At 38.0% G+C, this 19076-nt stretch overlaps 1 protein-coding gene across 3 annotated transcripts in view; it reads right to left on the reverse strand.

Annotated features, from left to right (window-relative positions):
• Positions 1 to 19076, reverse strand: part of ano8b (anoctamin 8b) — a 62314-nt gene that overhangs the window by 15772 nt on the left and 27466 nt on the right. Inside the window, exons 2-13 of one of the 3 annotated variants that reach the window (XM_028445575.1) lie at positions 17699 to 17809; positions 16463 to 16595; positions 11691 to 11829; positions 11285 to 11381; positions 11036 to 11152; positions 9008 to 9135; positions 8760 to 8921; positions 7344 to 7496; positions 4660 to 4786; positions 4470 to 4525; positions 4316 to 4390; positions 4029 to 4163 (exon numbers count right to left, since the gene is read on the reverse strand). In XM_028445575.1, the coding sequence (XP_028301376.1) occupies positions 4029 to 4163; positions 4316 to 4390; positions 4470 to 4525; positions 4660 to 4786; positions 7344 to 7496; positions 8760 to 8921; positions 9008 to 9135; positions 11036 to 11152; positions 11285 to 11381; positions 11691 to 11829; positions 16463 to 16595; positions 17699 to 17809 (1433 nt within the window). Of the gene's footprint in view, positions 1 to 4028; positions 4164 to 4315; positions 4391 to 4469; positions 4526 to 4659; positions 4787 to 7343; positions 7497 to 8759; positions 8922 to 9007; positions 9136 to 11035; positions 11153 to 11284; positions 11382 to 11690; positions 11830 to 14095; positions 14238 to 16462; positions 16596 to 17698; positions 17810 to 19076 lie in introns of those variants that run through there. The other 2 variants (XM_028445576.1, XM_028445577.1) reach the window with 2 other exon arrangements.

A 19076-nucleotide genomic window follows, 5' to 3' on the forward strand; every position in this document is an offset into this window, starting at 1 on the left:
TTTCTGGTCTACACCTCCCTTTGCAGTAGCTTCAAGGACTTGATCCAGGTCCTCGTCAAACTGGAGCCACTCTCTTTCCTTGTTGGCAGCAGGCCACACAACCCTGTGGGTTGGCTCCTGGCCAGGCTCATCCTGCGTCTCACCAGGTACTGGACCTGTGCACTGCTCCACCTGCTTCCCCGTCAAACATTTCATTTTGGCCTGGTGGATCTTCAGGCCATGATGGTTCTTGCAAACTTTGCGACATGAACAGACTCGTCGTCGTTTTTCCGTTAGCATGGTTTGTTCCTTGTTTGTCCGTCCTGTTAGGGTACTCATTCTCCCCCCCCTCTCGGCCACCCCTGGGGATATAATTCAGTAGAGTTTTCCGTAGCTTGCTTATGGGTGGCCCCTCACAAGGCTGCAGTTTGCGTTGCTGACCCTCTCTGTCCCTGTTACTGTCTTTCTAGTTGTCAGCTGTCCAGCCTATTCCCCGGAGGTCAGTGGCTTGGCCAGATCAACTAGTTCTAACAAACACTCTTAGTGCAACTTAGACACATCAGTGTTGTATCCTGGGTTAATTGGGTGTTTCGGGTCTCACAACACTTTTACCATTTAAAAAAAATCAAATAAAGGGCTACAGTGACACAAAAAAGGCTCAGATGCCCAAACCAAAATTATTGAAACCTATATTTTCATTGATTTGGAAGTCTAATAAGGTAACTAATCGCTAGGAATGAAGTTAGATTATATATATTTGTTATTAGTGTACAGCTGATTTAGAACCCATTATCTTAAGAGATTCAAACAGAAAGCTAGCACAAGAGGAGGGTTAACTTTTATTAGGTTATTTATTTCAGGCTCAGTAATTGTGATTAATTTTAATATAACTTTTTTAAATGAGAACATATTTGGAATTGACTTTCTGAGGATTAAAAAAAAATTGTCATTTAATTTTAATTTAATTGTAACTGAAAAATGTAATTGACCCAAACCCTGCCCCATCACATAACAAGTGATGAGGAGACAAACAAGGACAGCAGCCATATTCTTTGCTCTATCAATCATACACAGACCATTAAAACCAGTCAAATCCAAATTCAAAGGCCGTTCAAAGCAGAGACGTCAACAACTCATCAACCCCAACACTTTAGGCTCCTTTCAAATTCAAACAATCAGTAGCGCTGTGGTGTACTGTTTTATATCAGCTATAATATTTGATATCAGGTCCAAGTCTCTCTGAGCAGTTTGCATGTTCTCAATGACTAAGTACAGGTTTTCTCCAGGTACTTTTCTTTCCTCCTTTGGTCCATATTGAGTGATTTTCTTTCTCTGGAGGGACTAAACCTGACGTGTTCGACTGGAGCGGCCAGCTCAGCATTTCAGGCACATTTTGTAACTGCTCAAACAACAGAAATGCCTAATTAATAAACAAACTGTAAATGTTTGTCAGCTTTCGGAAATGCTGACATGGAATAATGAGGAAAGGGATTTAGTTCAGTGAGGAGACAATTAGTCTGAGAGAGACTCAGATACTGAAAGTCGGTAAGAATGTTCGAGTGATGAGACCAGCAACAGAAAAATTATCTACACATAAATCCTGATTTGACACCGCTGTACAAAAGGAAAATCTGGGAAGAATGTGCAAATAGACATCTCAAATGTAAATAAAAAAAATATCTGTCTCTATGAACTATAACAATCAACATTTGATAATGTTTGAGTCATTAAGGGAAATGTTTTCTGCCAAAAAGAACAAGTCTTTTAAATCTATTTCCCCCAAATCTCAAAGGATTTGGAGTTTTGTCCTCCAACTGGAAGTTAAGGTCCGAAAATCACTAAAACCTATCTGCACCAAATTAAGCTCTTATTGTGAAGCGAATCTAATTATGCAGCAATATGTCATCTGTTCTTACTTTTAACAATCGGTGGCAGTTTTAAAGTAGTATTATTATGAAAAAATAACTTTATAATGCTTTTGCTACAGCAATATACATCCCTCTAGCCTCATTAAGAGGGCCAAAGTTGAAAAAGTTCTCTTTCCTCCCTCCCTTGTTATTCCACATTTTGTAAAAAGTCAGCTCTAAATAGGAGAGTTGGATTTTCCCCGCTCGCTGACATCATTGAGCGGAAACTCCTCCTCCTGACAATCCTCACTCTTCCCACGCTATAAGATAAGATAAAACTTTATTGATCCCCCAATGGGGGAAATTTAGAAGAATGTGAGCTCCTCCCTCTCAAACTAGCTCACAGCTAAAACAAACACTGCGGTTCAATATAGAATATACATTATACTTTATTGTCATTATGTAAAGCTACATACACAAAATTGGTTCTCTGCGTTTAACCCCTTCCTGAGGAGCAGTGAGCAGCATCGGTGTAGTGGAGCAGTTCCATTTTTAGTACTCGTTATATCGCCTCGTAGAATCGTCGTCGCATCTGACATGTTTGTGAAACAATGCGACGCAGCAGTTGGACAAAACAAATTATTATCACCTTAAACGCACTATTCCTGTAGTTAAATGAGTTGAGGAGGAGAATAAAGTGACTGAGCATCTTAACACTCCGGTTTGAAGCAGCTGAATTACTCCGTTGCTGCTGCTGCTGCTGTGATAAACAGACAGCCTGAAGCACTGAGACAGACTCACAATCGTAATAGCCACTTAAATAGCCATGTGTTTTACTGTAATGCGCAATTTTTTGGCTGAAAACAATAACAATAGTGTGTGGATAGCAAAAACCAAATCGCCTCGGTGATCACTGATCTGCCTCACAAGAGCAAGGCATAAAGTCTGCATCTACAGACACGCCTACTTATGAATATGCATAAGTAGGCCCCAAAACAGCCCATTTTTAGAACTGCTCAGAAATTCACTTTTCAGAGGGCTGCAACTCTGGAGTTTGGGAAAATAAATCTGAAATACTATGTTGTTGGGTTTCTTAGAACAAATAGAGAGAAAAATAGCATATTACCGCACCTTTAATGTTGGTTTTTTTTATGCAATTTTTTTTCAGTAGATATACATACCCTTTTTTATCTTTCGATGTCACTTTAATTTTTTTTATTTTCTTGAGTTCCTGAATGAAAAATCAAGACACTTTTTTCGGTAACGCTTTACTTGAAGTTTTATACATACGGATACGCTTTTTACATAAGGCTGACATTTCGCTGTCATTATCTGTCATTAGTATGAAGGCTGTCATTAAGTGTTGTTCGCTAAATTATGACACCTTTGGAGCTATGTTCTCATTTTTTGGGTTAGGTGGAGGCATCTAGTGGTTAGGGTGACGAATGACACTTAATGAGAGCCTTCATGACACCTTATTCATGCTAATGACAGGTGTCATGTCATAATAATGACAGCGTAATGTCTTATGTATAAAACTTAAAGTAAAGTGTTACCCTTTTTTCTCCATTGTCCTGTGTTAGTTGTCATGAATTAGGGATTGAAACCAGATTATGTTCTCAGCTATAAAACCAAATGATGAATCAGTGACTACCGTACTACTGTGATAAACATGCAACATTAGGATAAAATATTCCCACTGCACTGTATTTCCATTTTAGCCTTCCACACTAAATCATGTCGTGATGACCCGACACACTATATTATGTGTCCATTTCTTTTCAATCTTTTACATAGCAGGAGTGCCTGGAGAAGACCTGCTACTCATGGAGTCAACAAGTTTAATCTGAAAACCTTTGATCCATACATAATGCGTCTGACTGAAATTGCTCACCAGCATAATCTGCCCTAAAACAGGCTTATCTTTCACTACGATAATATTTATAGTTTCGTAGAAGAGTTTTACTTTTGAGATGTCTTTGAGGAATTGTGATCAGATATAGTTACAAAGCCCACAGACTGCATACCCTTTAGAAAATACTTGAAACCACATCAACAACCTGACCAGAAGTAGCAAGCTTTCATCGGACAATCAAACAGAACATGTTTTTGTTCAAGGCAGCCTTGATCTTCATTGAGTCATGCAAATGGCCAAATGACATGGTCAGAAATGAAGATCTGACCTCACACTGGGAGTCATACTTTGGACCTGAGCAAAGCCATGTAGCACCAAGGAACAGAGGCGGCACGCATCCTGATCTTGAGGAAGAGGAACGGCAGCACATTGACCCGGACCTGCCGCTGCAGACCTTGTGCCAGAAACAACACAAGCAGCATCTTCCACAAATGGACAAACGGAAGGGATGGCGTGGGTGAATGGGTAACAAAATCAAACACGTGTGAGGAAGAGCAAAGCTTTTAACGATGGGATTGAAAGGACGTGATGGAGAGACTGGAGATAATGAACAAGCAAGCAAAGGCTTTCTTACCTCTTTCAGGCGCTCCATGTCTTTGAGGTAGAATCCAATGTAAAAAAGGCTTAGGTAGGAATTTACAAACTGAAACTGAGAGTGAAGGAAAAACGATGTCAGTAAAAAATGCTGTAAAACCCAATCAGTAGTTTTCGTTACGTCCACCACTTACAAGAACCATTTTGATGATGAGATTTTTCTCATAGGCACTCTGGAGTCTATAGTTTTCTGTGGAAAAACAACAACATTAGCCTTTAATTAGATTGAAAACAGAAACACTAATTGTGCCAAGAGCTGTGAAGGTACTGATTTCCGTCTGGAAGAGAAGACAGGAGAATTAGAATGTGTTCAGACGCTCTTACCCATGTCGTTGAGCCAGCAGGCAATTTTCCTGTACACCTCGTCACATGCAGTCACAGTGATAGCCAGCATGATTTTGGGGATGAAACGTGCAAGTCGAGGCATTTCTTTGATCCCCATTACAAACTCCTGCAGACAAACAAATGTGTTTCTTACTGCCAATTGTAAAGAGGAACAGCAAACATTCAGGGTGTGAAGCAGCTGTGTTCGCCTAAAGCTCACTCTACTGGTCAATCCTTCAATCCAATTTGTGGGCTACGATGATGCTATTATCAGGTGATTGGCTGGCAAAGCAGAAACTTATATCAAACCCAGCAGGGTTATGGAACGCTGACTATCTTCTTACCATCTTTAATACCATCTTTTCAGCAACTCATACTCAAAGGACACCATCAAAGAATTCACATGGCATTGAAGCCTTATTGTGTTACCTCCTGCATAATATTCACAAACCTGTTGGATGCCGTGGTGGCTTACAGATACGGAGCCGTACATGTCAATGGCTCATCGTTACCTCTGTTTTTCTGTCTGTTAGCAAGATAACTTGAAACGGATTTGGATGAAATTTTCAGGAAAATAGATAAATGGGAGAAGGAACAGGTGGTTACATTTTGGTGATGTTCTCACTACCAAAAGAAAATATATAGATATATATACGTGTATCCCATTAATTTTCCCATCCACATTGTGGAACTTCTTTAAAATTCTGACATCATCACTGTTGATGATGTCATCAGTGACGATACAGTGGTGACACTGTTATATTAGAGCATTAGAATATGTTTAATGTTGACATTGCCTGTTCTAAATAAGCCTGTAGATGTTAACATGCCGATAAACCAATCGTACAAAGAGAGGACAAAAACGTGAGGCAATGCGCCGTGCACGTTGTGCTGAGTCAGGTTTTGGTGATGTTCTGGATTACCAAAAATGAGAAAATATCAATTGTAGAAATCACAATATGGGTGGATGTGAGCTGTGCCTGAGCCGGCACCTTTAAGCGTGGTGGCTTATGAGTAATGTAGTAGTGGTAGGGAAGTGCATTGTGTGTATGTCCCGCCCGGTACTCGTGCTGTACTCCATATGTATTTGTGACAAATCTTAAAAAAAAAAAAAAGTGGCACCATTGAAATAAAATAGTGCACTGTGGTTTAATAAATCACTCGGCGGAGGTTTTTGCTCTCCGAGTGCTTGTGTAGTTATGTTTGTTTTTTTGTAAACAATTTTCTAGATGTTATTAATGTGATCATTTTATTCTGAAATATTTATTCTACATACTCATTTGAGAATCGGGGCTTTCACCTTTATTTATCGTCATATATGTTTACACATATACAAAATTTGTTCTCTGCATTTGACCCATCCCTTGAGTGGGCAGCCATGGTGTGGTTGGGGGTTAAAGGACTTGTTCAACATCCCACAGTGATATTCGAACTGGCGACCATCCGATTACAAGCCCGCTGTCTTTAACCACCAGGCCACATTGATTAGCCTGAATAAGGCGTAATAACCCTTAAAAAATGCCAACATAGCTCCAAAGGTGTCATAATTTAGCGAAAGATGTCATAATTTAGTGAACAACACTTAATTACATACTTCATGACACCTTATTCATGCAAATGACAGATAATGACAGCGTAATGTGAGCCTTATGTCTGTCTGTCTGTCAGCAAAATAACTTGAAAAATTATGAAGGAATTTGAATGATATTTTGAGGAAAACTGATAAATGAGACAAGAAACAGGTGATAACATTTTGGTGATGTTCTGGCTACCAAAAGAAAATATAAAATATATATCCCATTCGTTTTCCCATTCACACTATGGAATTTCATGTTCATGACGTCATAGGTTCTCTCAGAACACGGTTTGCTAATGATGTCATCAATGTTCTAATTAAAAGAAAAATAACAAAAACATAACTGGCCTTCACAGAGCATGATCTGTAACAAGGTTGCAAAATTTTAATAACTAATAATATCATTATTTCAAATGCTAAAGGTATGTTTTGATTATCAATGAATCTAATAGTGTATATAAATTCATCGTAGGAATACAAGATTGTGTTGAAATCACAATATGGGTGGAAATGAGCTGATTGGCGGAGGTCTGCGCTCTCTGAGTGCTTTCTTAGTTTCAATTGTTTTTGAGCATTTTCTAAATATTGTTTAGCAAACTAGAAAGCGTATGTCAAAGGTTGATTTGTGACATTTGGATTAATAGTTTGGCTGATAATCATGTGTGTTACTGCTTTGGTTTTTACTTTCTTCTAATAAAGCCCTTAGTTATTAGTTTGTGTTATTAACTATTTATTAATGATAATTTGATATCTGTATATATATGAACCTCTCTTTCATATGTGCCTCCACCATAGAGCATTAACCAAAGGTATATCACCTATGTGTATCATGGCAAAGCCTTTGTATAAGACGGTTAACTCAGTAAATGTGTAGTTATTATTACTAGGCCCTAATATCAGAAACTGCGGTTTGAATTGGCGTAATGAATTCTCTGCTACACGAGTAACTATTCATTGATGCAACTGCATTTCTGTACATTACTGATAATTTCTAAAGACGTTATGGCGTTAAGAAGTGAAATAAATCAGGCAGCACATATTGTAACTAAGCCCAAAATGCACGGCCGACAACAGCAGCGGGACACAACGACATCAACAGCCGACTAACCTGCAGCTCAAAGCAGATGAGCATAACCAGGAAGACAAAACAGAGACAGAGGATGCAGATTGGTAGGCTCACTAGCCACCTGAACACACGCCTCCGCCACGGAGGATAGTAAAACTCCTCACATCCAGTTATTGGACTGCAGCGCTTCACTCCCTGCAGGCAAACAGGGGGAAAAAAAAACACTAAAGTTCCTGAAATTCTGCAGGTTTTCAGTCAACATGTCTTGGTAAATGTGGGAAAACTAAGAGAGATAAAAAGAACTAGGCTTGCTGGTTGTGTTCTCTGAAATGATGAGGCCTTGTGGATGAGAGCGCAAACAACTTCAACAAAAACAGAATTAATTCGATTCTCCCACTAGAGCAGTGCTTCTCAAAGTGAGTGGCATTTTTAATTTCATGACAATCTTCTAAAATGCCTTTCTTCATTGAAAATAAAGATCATTAACACGAAACTAAATGCCTACACATAAAGAAAGTAATAATGAGAAACCAGAAAATGTAGCAGAAATTAAAAAAACAATAAATTATTAGACTGCATAAGATAGTCGACCGGGAACAAAATGTAATGTGGAACTGAAGTGCAAAATTTACTGATTGAGGTTGGCATGTTAAGTGAAGCGGAACAACAAACAAACTTTTAATAGCTGACTTAAAACATTAGGTGCAGGTGGGGCTTGAAAGTTCACCTTCGTTCAAAGTGAGGAGCACACAAAAAAGTTTGGGGGTACGTGTAGCACCACAGGGGGTACATGAGAGCGAGAGTGGAAAATTAACAAATAAAGTGACAGTCTTGGTTCCATCCCAGACGTAAGATGAACGGAAATGATCAAAACTATAAAAATAAATCTATTCAGGAGCCACTAAATCAGTGTTTTTCAACCTTGGGGTCGGGACCCCATGTGGGTTAGCCTGATTTTTCTGAAAAATTCAAAAGATTTTTTACATTTTTTTAATTATTCTTTTAAAAAATAATAATAAAAACACAATTTTAAACAACTGTATTTCTATATTTTAACTTTGTGAAATATTAATCTATCTCAACTCAAATGTAGTAAAAAAAAATACCTGAGCTCAAACATGATCAAATACTATTTCTAGAAAAAAATGCCTTTGGGGTCGCAAAAAAATATTGATATTCTAATGGGGTCACAATCCAAAAAGGTTGGGAACCACTAACAACTGTTTCTTTCCACTTATTTACAAAATGAGATTCTTTAAAATGTGTGTTATCACTCGTGCATTCCATCATGCTCTATAGTTGTTTTTAAATAATTTTCTAAGCAAAATGTTGTAGTGGTCAAAAGGAGTACAAGGATTCAGAAATAAGAGAAAGAGGGTACTTTAGCCAAAAAAGTTTGAGAACCACTGCACGAGAGGACAAGAAACAAGAAGGAAGCAGAACACTGGATTCTCTCACCCTAAACTGAGGCCGTGGCTCCTCTAAGGACTCAGCTTGTGCATCCAGTGTTCCCCATTTATACGCCAGCTCAGCCCCTCGCCTCTTCCACCGCTCCAAGAAGAGAGTGGCCCAGACCACATTGAACAGTGCAAACACAACGCAGCAGATGTCACGGCTGGTCTGAGAAAACACAAAACATGTAGCACAGCTTTTTAAAGGTTGTTTTATTTTCAGCTGAATATTGGAGCTCCTACACTTGGACTCACCTGATCCGACTCGGTGAGCATCCACAGCACAAAGCCGATCACAGCAGGAAACAACATGGAAGTGGTGTAGAAACCCAGCCAGGCAAAGTACATGGCAATCTTCACCCCAAAGTAGTCACAGATATCATCTGTCATTGACAAGAACTGGTATTACACTCAGTGAAATCAGACTTAAAGAGTAATTAAACAATTAAGTCGCCTTGATTATGGGCGGGGGCTCCTGGAGCAGATAAGACACACCCAGTTTACACTATAAAATCTCTATAGGACAATCTAACTAAAGCCATGCTAACTACCTACTCAATACTCACTATAAAAAAATCCAATTTTAAAAGCCGGTTTCAACCTGTAGAGGGCAGTCACTCTTACATTTTTACAACAAAATATGCCAAATTTACCATCAATACCTTGACTAAAATATGAAATATTGGACTAGGTTCAATTATAGCAACACTTCTTCCTACCCAAATACATTTGTTTTCAGCAGGAAAACAGATCATAGTATCAAAGGAATTAAATAAGAAACATTTTAATGTGAAGCTTGCCCATCTTTTATTTTGCCAGGAACTAATGGTTATGCATACTGAACTCCATTTAATGCAGAAATCAGATGTCTTCTAAATTGGCATGTGTTCACTGGATTTAAAGCATTTAAACCCTGTGCTGATCATTCAAAAACCAATATGAATCATTGGTTTAAAGTGTGTTTTCCTCTCACAGCACTGTAGGCACGGTAGCCACTACTGTAGGCTCCTAAAGTAGGCAGAGTTTCATGAAATACCAGCTCCATGCTTTGGTTGAGGATTCAAAAACCTTCACACATATTAGACTTATGATATTCTGACAGAGGATAGTCAGTGCGTTTCATTCTGTGGTGCTTGCATTAAAATAAAATCATTATTATAATTTTTTTTCTATTAAAACAACACACAAACTGCATTCTACACTTTTCACTTTGTCAAATTTAAATCTAGTCAAACTAAAATGCAGTAAAAAATACTCTGTATTTGTAGTACAGTACAACAAACGAGTTGTCACGATACCAAAATGAGTAACCACGATACTATACCAGACAAAGTATCACGGTCCGGGTAAAATCGCGATACTGAAGCCTTTTTTTCATTATTATTATTTTTTATGAACTGCAATGTATATGTACAAGTTAGCAATACTTATTAATTACTTATAGTGTTGTTTGGTGCATGATAAAAGTACATGAACAAAAAACCATAAGCAATAAAAAAAAACTAATAAATGAATTTAGAATTTATATGGTTGAAATTAAAAAAATAATCAATTTGTTTAACTAATATAATCAACTTGGATAACAAATCCAGTCTTTAAAAAAACAAAAAAAAAAACACTTTTTGACAATAATGCTTCTTCTCCAACATAATAGACCATAGAGGGCAAAATACAATAAACAGGAACTGATTCATTGAGAAAACTAGATTTGTATGCATTTTCTGGGTGACGGCACTGGTGTTTTCTGGGATTGGAAGTGATCCCTCCTTTGTATGTATATAACTTGTAAAAATCTCTGTAAAAAGAAAAAAACATTAAATTAAATTAAAAAAAAAAGATTACTCAGTCCGTGTGGAAAAAAAACCAAAACAAACAATGTGTTCCCTCCTTTGGCTCCTATAGCTGGTGACAGCGCCTGCACAGTGGATCTCCTATTGCTTTACTGTCTCTGCCTTGTTTAAAGCCAAAATAGCCCCAAATGGAACTTTTAGAGTTTGGTTTTTTGAGCAAAATTAGTGATGCCACTGACGCCGCCGCGGCAGAGTTGCCGCTCAGGCCCAGTGGGTATCATGCAACTATATAACAAACATGATCAAAAATTAACTCTAGAAAAAACAAAATGTCTTTGGGTCACCAGAAATTCTTGATAATAACATAGGCTCACGATCCAAAAAAGGTTGGCAACCACTGAGCTCTCTTTTGTCTCACCAACAAAACACTTTATTCAATCACCAGGAAACAGTAAACACACAGTGTGTGTGTGAGCCCAGCGTTGCTGCTTACCTAAGGGTTGTTTCTCACAAACAGCCTGAACCCAGGACTTCATCAGCTGACTCAGGATCCTTTCCTCATGAAGAGGGAAAACCTGCTGGATCACACCTCTGGCACTCAGCTCAGGGACTGGGGGGAGGAAAGTGGAGGATTTTATTGGTCAAAACTACAACTGTTGACTACAATCCATCACAAACTGAACCAAAGCTGCCTCTGACTTCAAAGATGAAAACTATTTTGAGGATGAGGAATGCAGCTCACTGATTGGTTGGCCCTCAAGGAAGTTGATATTATGGAGCACCTCGCCATGCTTGGCACGCAGATTGTCCATCCAGTATTTAATGATGCTTTGCCTCTCCTGCAGTCACCAAACAGAGCAGCAGCGTTAGCAACAGTGAATGAACGTCTATATAATTCCAGCAAGTTAATTTTCTCTCTTTTTTTTAAATACACGCTAAGGTTTTGTTTATTCAGACAAGGTTTTTCAGGAAATGTTATCTCAAAAAGCATAAAAGCATCACAAAAGCAAATCACAATCATAAATACATCATAATTAATTGTCAATTATAATTGACACCAACCCTGGTCTTTATTCAAGCATCTGCACGTGTCTGTAATCTGTATGAATGCCCGTCTGCGATACACACAAACGTACGCGCGCACCGACCTGTGACGTGAAAAAGCAGATCTCGCTCTCGATGTTCTCGTAGATGTAGTCTTCCTCGCAAGAAAAGCTTCGCGTTCCTCCTCCGAACTCATGCTTCACAGGCTTCCTCAGTCCCATTTCTTCAGCACCCCGCAGCAAACTGCAACAACAACAACACTTCACTTGAACCAGAGGCTCAAAGAGAACAACATCTCTAGTTTGTCTGGGCAGCTTAACATTTTGATCTCAGTTTGTTTGTGATGATTTCTCCATTAGATGCCGGATATTGCCAACAAAGCATAAGTGAGTGACCTTTAAGCTGCTGGTAGCTGTCCAGTAAAAAAAAGTCGACAAAAACAACATTCATAGAGTTTGCATGGATTATTTGCATTCAAATAATATTAAAAAAATATATATCTTTAGTTTTGTGCACAAGTGAACATACTTGATTTTAGTGTTTGAAGAATTGTATTTATGTTTAAAGAATATGTTTTACATAGTTTTGTACAAAATAGAAATAACTTTTGGTTGACAAATTATCGTTTGAATAATCCTGATTTCAATTATGATCGTGATTATAATTTTTTCTATAATCGAGCAGCCCTAGCTTACATCGTATTATTCAGAGGAGAAGAATCGAAGCTTGCCCCATGTCTGTCCTTCATCTCCTCACATGTTAACCTTCCCGCTCGCCATCATCATCATCTCATTTCCTATCAACTCCTCCTCCACGTCCCGCTCCTTTCCCTCCTCCTCCCTGTGTCCCCCTGCTTTTGCTCCTCATCCATCTCCTCCATCCATTCCACCGCCCGTCCTTTCATCCCATCATCCTTCTCGTCTCTCTTTCTGTCCTTCCCAGAGGCCTTGTGCTGAAATCACAGTATTAATGCACAGCCACACCCTCTGTTCCCTACTGGCCAACTATGCTCACCTCACTCTGACATGTGCACGTACACACACGCATAAAGCATGGGTGAGCTTCTAATATCAATCCATCATGGTGCTCGATGCACTTGGAGTGGCACTGCAGTTAAGTACAAACACTACAGTGGTAGATTGCATCAGTGAGTAAAGCCTCACCACCTTAAAGTCCTTTTTCTGTGTGAATAAATTGTTTGTACTTTCGTAAACCAAATATGTTTTAATCACAGCCGATAGCTGCAGTGGCTTTAAGAGACTCTTTTGGTTTTTTATTTCACCAAAAATATACCATTTGTGCTCTACCACCCAAATATAAAAACTCTAATCTAAAGATTAAGAAACAGGGGCAATATATGCCATAATAACCTTGTTAATGTGGAGTCGATGTGTGGTTTGTCAGCAAAGAGAGAGATAAAACACATTTGGGAATTATGTAGAAGTTTATACCTAAACATGTGACGTGTTTCGGCAAAACAACAGGAAGCAGTGTGGCCAGGTTCTACGTTTCATCAAACTTAATATTGCATTAAAATAACTTTAAAGAAATAAGTGCATTGCTTATAAGCATTGGAAAGCATAAAAACAACATGAATTGAGTTAAATCTTATGTCATAGTTTTCATTTTAACAATGAATGGGGGGGGGGGGGGGGGGGGGTAATAGATCGCGCAGGATGACCAAAACTATCAAATATTGACATTTTCATCAGAAACACTAAAATTAATAACAATTTCCATTTAATCAGTGGGCAAAAGTTTGATATAAATGGTAAATCAGTGTGAAGAAGTGGAACACTATGGTAAATAGAATAATCAGTTAAATAAACATCATAAAAGTCTATTTAACTAACTAAAGCAGTGGGGACTCATTTCAAATGTAGTCACCTAAAGCCACAAATACTAAAATAAGATTAAAACAAAACTTCCATTAGAAGTCGTAAACTGAGAATGGAAAATGCCTTGGGAGTCAAAATCAATAATAATGTAAATCAACAACCCAAAAAGATAGAGAAGTAGGTTTGTGACGAGAGGTTCAAGGTTTGAAATCCTAGGGCAGGCAGGAGAGCTGGGTGAGAGGAGGTGGAAGCATCATCGTTCCCAACCTGATCACCACCACAGTGTGCTCTTCAACCGCTGATGCCCCCTCATGAGTGCTACAGAGATGGGTCCTGTACACGGGACTGATAAAGGTGAACAAGGCTCTTTCATGAAGCACCAGGAATGCTTAGTGTGCATATAATGTGATGGATGAAGTATGTGATTGTGGGTTTTTAAAACACCTCTGCTGTGCAGATCTCACTGAAGCCAAAACACTTAGTGAAATGAAGAATTTCCAAGTGTGGTGGATGTCAGACCTACAGACAGCTAATAAAACACATAGAGAAGCCATCTCTCAGTACAAAGCGAATGCTTAAAGAAGAGAGGCTTTCTGGGTTAATGTTTCTATGTAACCAAATGTAGGTCAGTCCAACAGTAGATGTGTGTTACTGAGTTTGGGTCGTTTTACCTTCGTCACCTCAGTGAAAACACTTTGGCTCACTTTCAGAAAGCACTCTGCTCCTCCTCCCACCACATCGCCTTTCCTCTGCATCCTTCTATCTGCAGCTCTCTTTTTTTTATCACTCCACCTTCTTCTTCCTCCTCTGGTCATCTGTCTGTCCCTGAGTCATCCACTCATTACCAAGAGGCCCCTTATTAAATGCACAGTCAGCAAAGAGTAGAGCATTCGTCAAAAGGTGAAACACGGTATGAAACAACTTTCACTCTCATTACTCAAGATTGTAATTCTCTGTATATATCATTCACCAAATACACTTAACCAGAGGTCTAAACTCCTTGCATACCTTTAAATGTGTAGTACACCAGCGTCACTACCATTGAGCACTATCACTGTTCCCACAACAGCTACAGCTAAATATATAACGGTAACCTAACAAAGCTGCTACTTCACACTAGCACACATCAGCTAAGATATTTTCGTACCCTAGATCCCATATCTCGTAACACAATGTAAAAATAACAACACCTTCAGCTACAGCAGGAAGATGTGATACACACGACTGCTTATTCAACAGCAGGTTCACAGTTTTAGTTCAACAGATTAAAGCTACGACTGCACCTTCCATCTTCTTTTCTTTATTCTGTACTTCTCTGCTCTTGATTTGATTTGATTTAATTTAATTTTTATCTCGAACATGACCACAAACAGCAGTATATTTACCACAATGAGAAAATAATAATAATAATAATTAAGAAATCAAAAATCAAACAAAGCAAAAAGAGAATAAATGGTCACAAAATCCTGCAAGTGAAGCCTGTACATGTTTGAAAAGGAGTGGGAGGAAGTATAAACTTATATGATCTTTATATAATATCTAGTACTATACTTTATTTCTGTACATTCATCTTCTTATAATATACACATATTTACACAATAAAATGAGATATAATTCATTGATATATATATCTATATCTATATAATTATACAATTTATGTATTCCACTATTCATTTATCTGTAGGGATGTCCCGATCCAATATCGATATCGTATATCGGTCCGATATCAGCCTGAAAACTAATATTGTATATCGAAATCAAATTTTAAAATTTCTGATTTTTTATTTTTATCAATTAATTTTTTATTTATTTTATTCAATTATATAATTCTGTAGATATTATGTTGAAGGTTAAAATGTATGTAACCAATTGGTTAATAATAAATGGGTCATTTTTTTCTCATACCTACTGTTGCTAACTATTGTTCTCTGAGTAACATCACTTGATCAAGCCTTTTCTAACATTCCACACTAAGTAATTATTATTTTTTTATCAAAAAAAAAAAGGCAGAAAAGTATGTACGATTCATGCTGATATCGGATCAATATCTGTATCGGCCGATACGCAAGGCTGTAATGTCGGTATCATGTCGGAAATGAAAAAGTTGTATCGGAACATCCCTATTCATCTGTCCAAATACACACATACATAAGTATATACACACCTGTTTATATTTTTCCCTTTAACACTTATGCTTCAAGAAAATAAATTTCATGTATTTATGATTAAATTGCTTTAAATTCAGACATTTTTTTTTTATTTCCACACACAACCTGGTGCCACTTACTGATGTAAGTGTTCATTATCAGAAAAGTCAATTTTGTCTCATAATTTATAATCTCTTTTAATTAAGAGCATTAAAGTGACACACAACCATCACATGAATGCACTTTAGATGATAGGTTTAAAGCTGAATAATAAAACTTGAAGTGTTATTGTTGTTTTTTTTATTTAGTCAGTTTAATCCTTATTTCACCAGGCAAGAAAGATTACATTAAGGTCTTTATTTACAACTGGGACCTGGGGAAATGCAGAGCCTCAGAGATCGAGTGGAAAACGGGTTATAAAAACTACCGTAATTAAGGATTTCTTTTATAGTTTGGTTTGCACTCAAGCGATATGGTTATTGTCTTCAATCACAAGTGAAATTAACTTTTTATTATTAGAAATTCATTGGTAAAAGCATTACAGAGTTGGTACCATTAAAAAACACTTAAATTCTTCCCTACTTGACTGCACTTTGGCGATAACTCATCATAACATTACTTTCGGCCCATTTTTAAAAAATACTCAGCAAGAAAACAACAGATTCAGTCGATTTTCAACAACAAAATTAGATTTATCGTGGTGTTAATTACGTTGCGTGAATATTTCACTCATGAAAGTACCTTTGGTCTTGGTATTAGACATAATGTTATGAATCATGATTATTTCATGGGCAGAAACAATATGTTTCACCCCCGATGAAAACATCCACAGCATCTCGCTAACAATACACAGCTGCTCATGTAAAGAGAATTTCGGGGCGGATTTCTTACTTTTCATATGTGGCCGTGACGAAGAACGCGTAGACTCGTGTGTGCTTATGATGTCGGATTTGGATGATGAGCTCTGGGATTCCCAGCCGGATGTGGTTGAGCAGCCAAAGTAACGTGTGGTCATCTGTACTGTCTGGGGCAGGAAATGAAGAAGAAAAAACAACAATTTAGATGAGCCCACACAGGGATGAGAGCTGAAGCAGCCCAACACTCCCACGGTCTTCTGCTGCTAATCCATGAGAAGCAGCTGGAGGTCAAATGTAAGAGATGAAAATTTAAAGAGAGAAAAGGGAATTTACCGGTACATAGTAAACAACCATTTCTTTCTTTTTTGTGTAAAAGGTAAAACTATTATATTATAACTGGGTTACAATATAAATACAACTTAAAGTAGAAAAAAAAAAAAATCAAAAGTATTTTTACACTATTTATACCAAAACTTGGGGAAACTGGTGACATGTCATGACAATATGCGTGAGGCGTAGGTTTCCTAAAGTCATTTTTAGATTTATTGCATACTGCAGCTTTTGTACAGATAATTGTGGATTTGGTATTAAAAGAAAAAAAAATGCTGTGAAAAAATAATGAAGTTTTTTTATTATTAGAAGCATTTTTCATGTGCCTTAATTACTTATACTATTAGGTTTGTGCATTTACAAATTGAATATCCATCATCTGATTTGAGTAAAATTTGATTCAACTATCCTTAAATGGAGGCACTTTTCATTAACTAATACAATTTGTGTGTTATGTTTGGGTTTTTAGATAAAAATTATTTTGTGTGCTTAAGTAGCGGTCCCCAACTACCACACGTTAAAGAAAAAAAAGCGGTATTTTATTTTGGCAAAAAACACAAAAAAAGACTCATTTTAAAAAACACTTCAGTTCTATATTGTTATTTTGTGTCACTTATTGGATATGTCAACAAAGGTTTTTCTTATTTAAAAAAAATCCTGGATGTGTTTAAAAAGTCAAACTTTAACGTAACATGTGCTTTCAATTGGCCACAGAAATTATTGGTCATCAGATCACTTCATAAGAAACAATATGGGTGCATCATTATTATTTAGTTCTTTATAAACGATTTACAATCATTGACATTTTTGAAAAACCAGCTTATTTTAGGATTTTGTTTCATTTAGTGGTGATGCTCTAGTACCATCAAGTCATTCCGTTTGTCAAAAATCTGAAAATACCATCTTATTGTGTGTGTGCGTGTGTGGTTTAGTGCCTGACCTGCAAATGTCATGAGAACATCACAGTTCTCCGTGGGTACCGTTTTCATCCAAGATTTATGCGACATTACGTGTCTACCGGCCTGCAGCAGCCGTTTTCCAAACAACTTATCTGAAAGAAGTGGGTGCAGATGGAGTGGGGGGGGGGGAGATGGGGGACACATGGGGGAAGAGAGAACAAAAGACAAAAAACAAGAGTCACCTTTTCAAAGTGAAAGTAAGGAAGGACCAATGACATTTTCTAAAGTTTTGGCAGAACCCCTGCAGAACAGCTACACACACGCACGCACACACGCGCACACACACACACACACACAAAGGGTATTACTGGAGCAGACTGAAATGTCAGGCTCTTTCACCTCACAACACAGCTGACAGAAATAATCTGGCCCCGCTATAAACAGAGGTCACACATCGTCAACAATCTTCGTCTCACACTCACTTGTTTTTCTTCTTTTTTTGACTAATCATCCTAATAAAGCTTCTTTGTAAATGACACCTTGAGAAATCAAGCACAATTCAGTCTCAAGGTGAAAATCTCAAATATTCTGAATGCACACCATTGACTAAATTTCACTTTTGTATGAGATATAAACTGATATAAACTTGTGTCGCATTAACATGCCCCGCCCCCCTCCCCCACGCAGCTCTCAGAGGGAGAGTAGAGTACACAGCCCAGTTGTCAGAGATGAAAGTAAAGGATTACAAGTACTCACGTTACTGTTATTTAGTAGCTTTTATGGGTACTTATATTTCTAAATCAGTAATTTTACTTGTACATAAAGGTCCCATGTCATGCTATTTTTCACCCATCTCCATTTGTTCTAAGAACCCCAAAAACACATTATTTGATGTTTATTTTCCCAAACTCTCCTGTTTTAGCCTCTGAAAGGTCACTTTCTGAGCAACTCTACACAAACAGGCTGATTTACGGCCTACTTATGCATATTCATGAGTGGGCGTGTCTATAGGCGGGACACTGACTTCCTCCTCCCCGCACAGTGACGTAGGAGACGGCCCACCTTCCTCCCACCCACTACGTAGCCGAGCTCATACTGCTTTATGAACACGAGACAGAGCGTGGGGGCGGGGCGTTCACTGGTACATACATAGACTGTAGAAAATACATACATAGCACTGCGCAAAGGATGCTGAAATGCCCCCTTTGTGGGCGTGTCTGTTTACATGTCAATCACGACAAAGAGCTTCCTGGAGACGCGGCTTCTCCAGCTCAGTGCCACGTCAAATTCGTCATCAAAGTGGGAACACGTCATCAAATTGAAACGAGGTGTTTGGGCTCGACCTGTAGTAAGAAAGGAGCAAATCACCCTCTAACTAACGATTGAGGGAATTATGAAAAAAACACTTTGGACATGTGT

The sequence above is a fragment of the Gouania willdenowi genome, chromosome 4, assembly GCF_900634775.1.
Source record: "Gouania willdenowi chromosome 4, fGouWil2.1, whole genome shotgun sequence".
Lineage (NCBI taxonomy): Eukaryota > Metazoa > Chordata > Actinopteri > Blenniiformes > Gobiesocidae > Gouania > Gouania willdenowi.